Source organism: Condylura cristata, unplaced genomic scaffold (genome assembly GCF_000260355.1).
Source record: "Condylura cristata isolate star-nosed mole 26May11 unplaced genomic scaffold, ConCri1.0 scaffold00029, whole genome shotgun sequence".
NCBI lineage: Eukaryota > Metazoa > Chordata > Mammalia > Eulipotyphla > Talpidae > Condylura > Condylura cristata.
In genome coordinates, this window is record NW_004567130.1 from 10,583,675 (window position 1) to 10,594,692 (window position 11,018).

The following is an 11,018-nucleotide window of genomic DNA, read 5'->3' on the forward strand; positions in this document are numbered from 1 at the left end:
GCCGCGCCTGCTCGCGGGGACGGGACGGGCGGCGACGGTGTCCCCCTGTGGGCGGGCGGGGGGCGCCCCATCCTAGCTCCGACCCCTGGGTGTGGAGGGATGCCCGAGGAGACGTTCCACATTCCTCCTCCTGGACCGTTGTGCCAGACTTGGGGGTCTCACCTCCTCTCGCCTTCCTCGGCTCCCTAACTTGTAATAAAGAATCACCTAGTGAGCGGCGTCCTGTCTCCTGCTTTTCTCTGCCACCACCTGAAGCCCGCTGTGTTCCGCTGGCCGGAATCGCCCTCGTCCTCTGCCCACGCCCGGGGTCTGCTTTGTGTGAGAAGACCCTGGCCCTGCGGGCTAGGCGTGGACGCGGGCGGCGGCCGTGGGCCCCACTCCGGGTCTGCTGCCGCGCGCGTCCCCCGGAATTAATGCGAGACGTGACCTGTGGGCGAGGCGAGCCGTGTACCTTTGCAGTCCCCAGACCCTCCCTCTTGATCGATTCTGCAGCTTGACTTCCGCGAAGGAGTCGTGGCCGGCCACACCCTAGCCAGTACCGTGGACTAGACACCACCTGCGTTTCTGAGACTTGAGAGTTCCTGTTGTCCTCTGCTGTCCCTGTCTCTTCACGTTTTTTTACGTTTTCTCTAAGTGCACATCACTTTTCTATGTCAAGGTCATCAGTGGTAGAGTTGCAACCGCGGCCACCCTATCTGTCTGTTCAGCCAGTGGACAATCTCTCGAGACCTGGGAGGATTTATTTGTCTCCCCCCCCCCCACCTTCAGCTTAGACCTGAAGCTTATGAAATTTGGGGGGTGGGGGTGGGACTCAGAAATTGGTTCTTATATTGGCTCTTTGGTAAGTTTTAGCAGTCAAGTTCGAGAATACTGTCCTGTATTATAGATCACTTGCCCTTACGCTGGCCTTGTGAGGGGATCTCTTAGAGAAAAAAAAAGACAAATGCAGAGGCTGTCAGACATTAGTCTTTTAAAAGTGCCTTTTAAGGCTTTTAGTATTAATATATGAAATGCGTTGTTAAGGTCAACATTTAGTATTATCCAAGAAACATACTTGGAAGGGTTACCTTTCCTGTGGTGGCCTTGTTACACACTGCCACGGCTGGAGCCCTTTTGGTGATTCATTGGTGATCCCAGTTTGAACCCTGTGGCATGCTCTGCTGTGTTAATAGCTTTTCATCCAAGTCAGGGACAATCTAGTTTTAGGGTTTGAAGCCTATATAAATAATCTGGGGACCCTCTTGAAAGACAATGAATGCAAAGTATATTAATTTTTGCAAGTTGTACAGAAACAGGACTGACTGTGTAAATGCATTTCTTTGGAAGAGGCCCTGCGCTTAATTCTTCCAGCAAAGCCACTTTTTTCCACACATACTTGAGCTTCTTCCTCCTGATAACAGTAATACTGGGGTTATGTACACTGAGGCCTCTTTCTGGACATTTTAGTGAAGTCCTTGCTCACCCTGTGAGTAAGACTTCGAAGGTTGCAGTGTTAGGATCCCTTTGGGGATTACAAGATGGGATGGGCTTGAAGGAAGGTGAATTGAGGTTAAGGAAAAGTGACTACTAAAAGGTTATACTCTGGAGCAAGAGACAATTTGAAATGGAAGTTGAGAAGGAAGAGATGCACTAGTGTGAATATAGTTTGAGGAAAGAAAAACATTTGCTTCCAATCTCCATAAACAGGTTTGAGAAATGCTTTCCTGCAGCTAACCACTGAACACAAAATCTTTATCTACAGTCTTTCTCTGAGACTTTGTTGTAGCACTTTGCAAATTTATGTGCTCCTCTCTGTACTGGGAATTTAATATCTTTAGCTTAAATAATTGGTGGGTTAGATAAGCCAACCAGCATTGAAAAATTACTTCAAACTGTCATCTCAGAGTCGTGATAAACCATTTCAATCCTGTTGAAAAATAAGAACTGGGGGTGGGGGTTGGGGGGAAGGGAGGGGGCAAAATCCTCCTTTTTGTCAATATCCAGAAATTTTGTTATCTTAATCAGTGGTATGCATTATTGGAAAGGACCTGGCAGGGGTCAGTGGAAAACAGTTTATCTGTCAAGTTGACATTTGTACGTCAAATTCTTAATATTATTGGGGATATTCAGTCCTGGTTTTAAATTATAGGCCTTAAATAGAGCTTTTGCAAAGAGTCGATATTCTAGGAACCCGCTGGATTTAAGTAGATTTCCCCCTGGGTGGGTGGAAAGAGCAGGTAAGTAGACTGGGAGGGAGCAGTGTGCCTGAGAGGATGTTCTGATACCACTCTTTGACCTTGAAATCTATACCTCTTTAGATCCTGTGACGTGTAAAATTAGTAATGGTGGTATTACTGTCAAGTCGTTTTTAGCCTTTATTTTAACTTGTTTTTTGTTTCCTTGATAATTTAAATGGTCACAAAATATTGCCTGCCTATAATGATTAATGTTCTTTTGCTACCAGCGTCACCTGGAGGATGGTGTCGGTAAGCTTCAAGAAAAATCGTGCAGATTTGGAAACAGCGGTGCTTGCTTCGAGTCAATTGAGAACTGCAGTTCCTTGCCTCACCCTATAATTTGAAGAGGCCAGAAATATTTTTGAACGAGATAAAGGAGTATCTTCAAGCTATCCTCAGCTGCCTGGTAGCTAGCTTACAGAGTATAGTAATGTGAAGAAGCAAGTCCTTTCTTGGTCAGGCTTGCCAGTGGCCTTACACAAATCATACTTTCTGTAAAATAGGTAACATACCATTTATAAGAACTTTTAAAATGAATCTATAACTGGAGCACAACTATTAGGTTATTAGATATGATTTAGGGAAAGGGAAAATAACCAGCTTTCTGATGAAAATTCCTGGTAGACATAATTTAGTCATGCCTCTTATAGCTCTTGAGTCATATTTCAAATAGGTACATAATTGTGCATTATAAAACAAAAATTGAGATTGTACAGTGTTTTAACACTGATACATGATTGATTGCAGTGTTTGATAAGGACAGGGAAAAGTAGGTCTGAAGAATTGAAAAAAAATTTTTAAGTGCAAGAAGCGGTTACAACTTACGGAAACTGGAGTCAAGAGGAAGCCGCACTAGGGCCAACCTGTGGTAAAAGGCTCTTACTCTAACAGCTGTGAGATTGCCTGGAGCCCAGCAGGTGGTATGCAAAGGGAAAGCATGGTTGAGTGGCCTGGGCGAGATGCTATTCATTTGCAGGAATTAAAACTAAGGATTTTGAGGTGTGCCAAGATTGTGTTTAGCATGAAATGAAATCTTAGTGCCACATTGAGATGATAGCTTGAAATAACATAATGAAAATTAGTGTGCTCTGTTTTCCAGGACTGATGGTCTTCTGAAATGTAATTATCGCTTTGTTATTTTTTGGTGAGGAAGGAAGAGCACTCTTGTAGTATTCTAAAAGACTTGTCAGAGGTGAACAGTTCACATAACTTTGCTGCAGTAAAGTGGGAGTTATTCCCATCTGGACTTGGGTTGCTGAACTATCCCAAGAATAACTTCCACACCAAGGGCACCCTATTGCTTTCTTAAACCAAAATCCTGTTTGCTCACCATTGTGTGGGGTTTTAATATTAATGGTAGACTGCAGTGTCACATTTTCCCAGTGGTATGATTTGGGAGGGGGGTTACCCCAAATGTGTTTTTCATAATTCAAGTTTTTACAAATGAGAATAAAAGAGTAATTTTCTGACAGTCAAGTTGTAAAGTCCACATTTCAATTCTTAGTACTCTTATTTAACTACTATATAAGACCTTATGAGACTAAACAGTATTTTTAATATATATTCTACTAGTAGCCATTGTCATCACTGGTGACTAAATTTCAAGCCTTTTACACAGTGGAATTGCTAAGCAGATTTTATTAGATGTAAGTCATTTTTTGCTCTTTGATTAAAAACTGAATCTTCCATTTATGGGTTTAAGCTACAGTAGGAGGATTATAAAGGGCAAGTTCACATCTTTTGCTTGTTTTGAGGGCCCAGGAGCTTTTTTTTACCGTAAGAAGCAACGTATTCTTCGAATTTGAGTTTCTGCTTTGAATTAAAAGGGTAGGACTATGTTAAATTATATTTGTATTAAGAAATTGTTTTAATCCTGGGCATTATTTTCTCCATATCACTTTAAAAGCCTGTAGGCACCCAAATTTCAGTTTCTTTATTGTTGGTAAAATTTCTTCTGTTGCCTAAGCTGAAGCTACCTGGCTTCTGTCTCAACATTCTGATTCTTCTCCCACTCCTTGCTGAAGTGGCATTCCCCCTTTTGTGCTGGGAGTGGCACTTCCCTCTGATCAGAACCTGGCACACCTGAAGCCTCAGTCCGGGTGCTTCCAGGCACATTACATGCAGTAAAGCTCTCTGGTCCCTACTGAAATCCTTGGTTATGCCAGAACAAAAAGACAGTCTCTTAATGATACAAGGGGAGGTATTTTGACTAATGTCTAGAGAGAATAATAACTACCTGAACTTAAGTGTTTGTAGTTAAATTTTCTCTGTGACCCAGAACTGTAGCCTCCCCCTGCTGAGGACAGGGAGGGAGGGAAGGGGTGTCTTTCTAGACCTGAGCTAATGGTGATCGATGGTGGGTGACTAGGCAGCTTGGGACAAGCAGAACCCTCACTTTCAGGTCATTACCTTGAGGAAGAGTCAGCCAAAAAAGCTTTCATTCCTCTTGCTCACTTAAAAATTACACAGGGTTCTTGTCAAAGATGATTTTACTGTGTGGTTGTTTTTGCTTAGTTGTTAATGAGAATTGTTTTTTTCTGCTATTACATAGCAAAAGCTGGTTTGTTGGTAGCTTGTGGTAAACAGAAAAATCAGACTATAGTGAGTGCATTTGGTTATGAAGTATGGGAGAGCTATTGAGTAGTATTAATCCTAACTTTGGCAGTAAGGCCTGGCAATTCAGGGGTGGCATTTTTGTTTGTTCAGTGTTATTTTTGAGGTTGGATGTTTCCCAGATTAGGAATTTTAAGTTTTCCCCAGTAGTCCTTGTGCTATTTCTGGTGGTGGATCTATTTTTACTCAGATACGTAGTTTATTTCCTTGTGAGTTAGTGGGAGGGGGCCCTTTGGGATTATTGAGTAAGAGAATGGTGTCATAGGAAGATAAAAGCAGAGCAGATTACTCCTGACTCTTGGTACTGCTGTTTAGTCCTGGAGCTAAGAAAATGGGTGAAATGAGCCTTGGGTTGAGACTTGTCTTGCCAAAGACTGTTCTGTTAGGACATTGGTAGAATGACTGACAGGAAGACCAGTTCTTAAGGAAGTAGAGAGGCCTGTCTTAATAAATGGGAAGGATCCATCAATTTATGATCTCAGGAACAGAGTAGGATTAAATGTGGGGAGGTGAGGGGCAGGAAAACAGGATGCCAGAGAAGCTGTGTGTGCAGAGATTGGGGAGCCTCTTGGACATGGTGTGGCCATTTGAAGACTTAGTGTTTGGAGTGGCTGTGTTAAAGCTAGCTGCTAAGCAGAGAAAATGAGAGTTTGAAACACATTGACATGGAAAGGTTGTCTAGGGCAACTCAAAAATTATTTTTCCGTGTCCCAGTTATAACCAAAGAAACCTATGATCATGGAGATGCAGTAAGTCATCTCCATGGAATCTACGGACAATTATCTTGGTGGCTTCTCACAGGAGTTGAGTATTGCTTTTCTTTCCACTATGCATGCATATTGCCTGCTTCTTAGGACAGGAACTTTTATTCAGATCTTCTAAAGAGGAGGTATTTTGGAGTTTGAAGGACTGGGAATGGGTGCTAACTTTAAAGAAGGTTATTCACAACAAGTATCAGCAATCAAGACTGCCTGTAAGTCTTGTTTGTCTTAATAGGCCACTGATTTCACTTTAGTTTTTAATTTTCCAATTTGGGAGAACTTGTTTTTCTGATCAGGTAATAAAACTACCTTTATTCCATAAGTTTCTTTTTGTTAACCAAGTTGTAAACCAGGAGTATTAAAATCTACTATATTTAAACACATCCAGTTATTTCCTAGTTAGGCTCTAGCTGAGATTCTAAGAACAATGCTTGCTTAGTTATGTTAGTCACCCTCAGCTGATGCCTATAGTGATTCATTTAGACTGGCAGGCAACCAGATGATTGTTACATAAACACTAATACTCCTAGTAAATGATTTTCCCTGTGAAGGTGTCATTATAAATATTGCCTGGTAGCCTGTGGGGGCAATTTATGTCCTGCTGGAGAAGGAATATGCTGCTTGAATTGCTGAAACCTACAGATGGACCCTAGATTTATTTACCTTAATAGTATCAACCTCATGTTTTACCAACCTTTTTTTGTTGCTCAGAATTTTGGAACTGAAGATCTTAAAAATTGATTGAGGTGATTCCCCTTGTTTTTTCGTTGCTCAGAAAGGTAGTAATTTGTTCAAGGTCTTACAGCCAACTCAGGATAAACCCCAGATGTCTTTTTTTACCCCCTCCCCCTTTAAGTAATGATACTGTGCTTTGTACGGGTATCCTACATGATATACAGGTGTATTTCAGATGTGCAGTCAGTTTTATTTCTTATAAAGATGATTTATTTATGCATATGTAGGCCAGAGGTATGGGGGGTTAGGGGGTGTGAGGATTTATCAGAGAGAGTGGGGAGAACAGGTAGATTGACTGAAATACACTGCTAAAGGGAGCCGGTGAGACAGGAGAGGTCTGTGTGCCATGTGGGTCAGCTCCCTTGACTAGGGATCAACACAGGTAGCAGTGACTGGCAATAGCTTGATAGCGCTGAGACTTACCCTTTGTGCCCCCAGGGAGGCCCCATGTGCTCTGGGAATTTGTGGAGCTTTGAAACTGTTTCTCAGCTTTGTCAGATGAAGTATGTAGTGATGCCTGTGGATTTTATTTGCATTTTAATGTCAGACAACTTTAGTTGAGTTGATTATATAATATTCTAAGATCCTGAGGAGCTCTCTGAATTTTGTTTTTGTATGTTTTGCCTAAATCTAAAAGATTCAAGCATTCGGAGATTTGTCAGCATACTTGAGATGGAATATCTGTAAGGCTTACCTCTTTAAGAGATCAAGTTATCGAACAAATATCCACAGAGGCTGTCTGTATTGCCAGTAAACAAATACAAGTCTGAGTATTTAAAGGCTCTCACTGGAGGAGTCTAGTGGACTTACAGGTCTTCAGCTGGAATTGAAGGGCCAGGATTTTGGACTAGTGGAAGATTGCCTTGGACTGAGGCAGATCACAGGGTGATGTGGGGACTGCACATGTTGGTATGAGGAAGATTAAGGGACCTGGCTTGTGGGCAGCCCTGCTAGGAGTGGACACGGCTGCTTGTAAGCCTAATTCCTAGTTTGACCTCGATCATAAGAATGCTTGCCACACTGAAGAAGTAAGGTTGGGTTTGTCAAATGGGCAAGGAGGAGTGTTGCTCCTGGGGACAGGGAGAGAGGGGGAATTAGAGGAGGGAATTGAGGGTGGTGGGACACATTTACTTGTTTTAGTTTTCAAGAATTTGGTAAAAAGTTTCTCATTTTACCTATAATAATTACATTTTGCTTAATTAATGAATTCCAAATTTTTCAAGAAAAATGAACATCTTTGTTCATTTTTAAAATGACTCTCCATTGCTCAATCTTCTCAATCCATGTTAATATGCTGTTAATAATTTTGTCCACTGAACTTGACTTTTCCCCTCTTGTTAAAGGTGGTTCTGTCCTTACAGTTTAGAAAGACCTTTTTTATTTAGTGCTATGGCTTCTTAAGTACTTTTTATTTAAATTAAACACTTACCAGTAAGTCATTTAGTTAAAGAATTCCTCTACTTCATAGGTGATATAGGCCAATTTAGCAAGTTAGAGACTTTTCTGGGACCCAGACCAAAGTTTTCTGATTCCATGTCTGTATTAGTTTCTGAGGACAGCCAACAATACACAAGCTGGGTGACTTAAATTTTTTTAGGCACAGTTCAAAGCGAAACATTAAGATCAAGGTTTGGGCAAAACCTTGCTCTTTGAAAGCACATGGGAAAATCCTTACTCTTCTAGCTCCTGATAGCTCCTAGTAATCCTTTATATTTAGCTAGAGACACAGCATTCTAATCTCTCTCTGGCCCCATCACATGGTGTGTGCTTTCTGTGTTTGTGAGACTGAATCTATCTCCCTTTCCTTTTTTTTTTTAGATTTATTTATTCGTACAGAACTGGGGTATAGGCCAGAGATGCGGAGGGTGAGAGGCTTCACCAGAGACAGAGCAGGGAGCAGAACAGGCAGATTGACGAAGTACACTGCTGAGTGGAGCAGCGGGCGGGTCAGGAGAGGTCTACTTCGCCGTGTGGCTCTCCTCTAGGGCAGGCAGGGTCGAACTCATGCTGAAGTGGCTTAAGCTTCTTTGTGCTGTGCTTTAACCCGCTGTGCCACCAGGGAGGGCCATATCTCCCTTTCCTTTTAAGGACACCAGTCATTGGATTTAGGGCCCGCACTAATGTGTAACTTCATCTTGATCTGCAAGGGTCCTTTTCCCAAAGAAGATCACATTCAGGTACCAGGGGTTAGGATTTAATATATCTGTTGGGGGTACACAATTCTACAGCATAACAAAGTATGCTGTTCTTATTGAATCCTAGCTGACTTGGCTGGTATTAGCATACAGGAAGTTATGAAAGCTGTTTGAAATTTAACATTCCCACTTGTAAAAATTGATGCTCCTGTTTTTGTTGTTCAGTCAGGGTTTCTTGTCAAGTAGGTCAGAATAAAGCTTGCTGTTGAATAGCTGTGCTCCCTTTTTAACAGAGACTAAGGGTACCTTACTGTCATTGGTGCATCCGTTTTGGGGGAGACGTGGGCCATGGGGTCTACCAGTGGGATTCCTTGCCTAACCATATAGGGTAAAGCTCTGACTGCTAGATCCCTATGGTGTTTGAGCTCGTCTTTGAAATTCTTATCTATTAATATTTGAGATATGTGATTGTCTTTTCCTAGAATATGAAGCTGGAAGTAGAATTTGGAACAAGTTCCAGTCTGTACTTCCTTTGAATATATTTTGTGGAATAGCAGGACTTCAGGTTTTCTTCCCCCCCCCCCCCCCCCGCATTATGTATCACCACCTTAAAAATTCTGAGTATCCTTATGCCCTTCCCTTAACCAAGATGAAGACAATAGGAAGTTCTGAATTACAAATTTCTTGAGGCCCTTATCACAATTATTTTGAGCTTCAGTTTTATCTCTTCCAAACATGTAGTATCTATATCTGTTTTCCTTCAGAGTGCCTTGTCCATAATCTTGCTTTTGAGAAGGGTTGTTGATTAATTGAAGGGAATATTTCTTTCCAAGAGTTTCAGACTTGGCACTTAGTGTTTATCTCTTTGGGGTCTTGCAGGTTACAGAACTTAATGAACCTCTTTCCAATGAAGATCGAAACCTCCTCTCTGTGGCCTACAAGAATGTGGTTGGTGCCAGGCGATCTTCTTGGAGAGTCATCAGCAGCATTGAGCAGAAAACCATGGCTGATGGAAATGAAAAGAAATTGGAGAAAGTTAAAGCTTACCGGGAGAAGATTGAGAAAGAGCTGGAAACAGTTTGCAATGATGTTCTGGCATTGCTCGACAAGTTCCTCATCAAGAACTGCAATGATTTCCAGTATGAGAGCAAGGTATTTTACCTGAAAATGAAAGGCGATTACTATCGCTACTTGGCAGAAGTAGCCTCTGGAGAGAAGAAAAACAGTGTGGTCGAAGCTTCTGAGGCTGCCTACAAGGAAGCCTTTGAAATCAGCAAAGAGCACATGCAGCCAACACACCCCATCCGGCTGGGCCTAGCCCTCAACTTCTCTGTCTTCTACTATGAGATCCAGAATGCACCAGAGCAGGCCTGCCTCTTAGCCAAACAAGCCTTCGATGATGCCATAGCTGAGCTGGACACACTAAACGAGGATTCCTATAAGGACTCCACGCTCATCATGCAGTTGCTGCGAGACAACCTCACCCTCTGGACAAGCGACCAGCAGGATGAAGAAGCAGGAGAAGGCAACTAAAGAGTCTTCGGGTCCCTGGCTCTTCTTTCACCCACTACCCCCATCATCACCGATTCTTCCTTGCCACAATCACTAAATAGTGCTAAACCTATCTGTATTGGCAGCACAGCTACTCAGATCTGCTCTCCTGCTCCTTGGGAAGCAGTTTCAGATAAATCTTCATGGGCATTGCTGGATTGATGGTTGCTTTGAGCCCACAAGAGCTCCCTTTTTGAGTTGTGCAGAAAAGTGCTTTCCGAATGAGGCATTTTACTATGCCTACTGATCTGTATGACATCCAGGTGAGGGCTATGGGGAAGTTTAGAATGAGAATTAGCCAACACAGGCTACAATTGATATTTAAATGATCCATTTAAAACAAGCTGATAGTGTTTTGTTAAGCAGTACATCTTGTGCATGCAAAATGAATTCACCCCTCCCACCTATTTCTTCAGCTAATGGAAAACTGTTAAGGGAAGCTGATCCAGAAGAGACCTCTTTCTCCTGTCCATCAGCTTTATAATAAACTGTTTCACGGTGAGGTTTCAGTAGCGCCTTGTTTTGCCTCTTTAAATTATGATGTGCACAAACCTTTTTAATGCAATGCACCTACAGTTTTGATACCTGTAACTTTTTTTTTTTTTTTTTTTGCGATTGTTTAAGAATCATGGATTTATTTTTTGTAACTTCGGCTATTGTCCTTGTGTATCCTGACAGCGCCATGTGTATCCACCCATGTCAGTCAAGATGGGTGATTATGAAATGCTAGACTTCTAAATTAAATGTTTTGGAATTCAATGGGTAAATAAATGCTGCTTTGGGGATATTACCTCTATGCTTATGGTCTTGATTTCCCCCTCTCAAAGAGCTATTTAACTGGTCACCATTTTGAATCTCGAGGCGCTGAACATTTTTTAGTTCAGTCAGTTTTCCTATCCTCTGATTCAAGTACATAATGTCATAATGCACACATAATACTCATGAATTTAAAATTTTTTTGTGTAAGTTTACAGCTTACTGAAGCCTTTGTGGCAGCTGTGCAGACC

General features: G+C 42.0%; 1 protein-coding gene across 1 annotated transcript; it reads left to right on the plus strand.

Annotated features, from left to right (window-relative positions):
* The first annotated feature begins 9,309 nt into the window (after positions 1-9,309).
* Positions 9,310-10,807, plus strand: YWHAH (tyrosine 3-monooxygenase/tryptophan 5-monooxygenase activation protein, eta). Its single transcript, XM_012731041.1, has one exon. It carries the CDS (start codon positions 9,463-9,465, stop codon positions 9,991-9,993), a length of 531 nt encoding a protein of 176 aa, XP_012586495.1. The 5' UTR covers positions 9,310-9,462; the 3' UTR covers positions 9,994-10,807.
* The last annotated feature ends 211 nt before the right edge of the window (positions 10,808-11,018 follow it).

Coding starts and splice junctions, on each gene's coding strand:
- YWHAH (XM_012731041.1), top strand. CDS start 9,463: ATGGCTGATGGAAATGAAAAGAAATTGGAGAAAGTTAAAGCTTACCGG.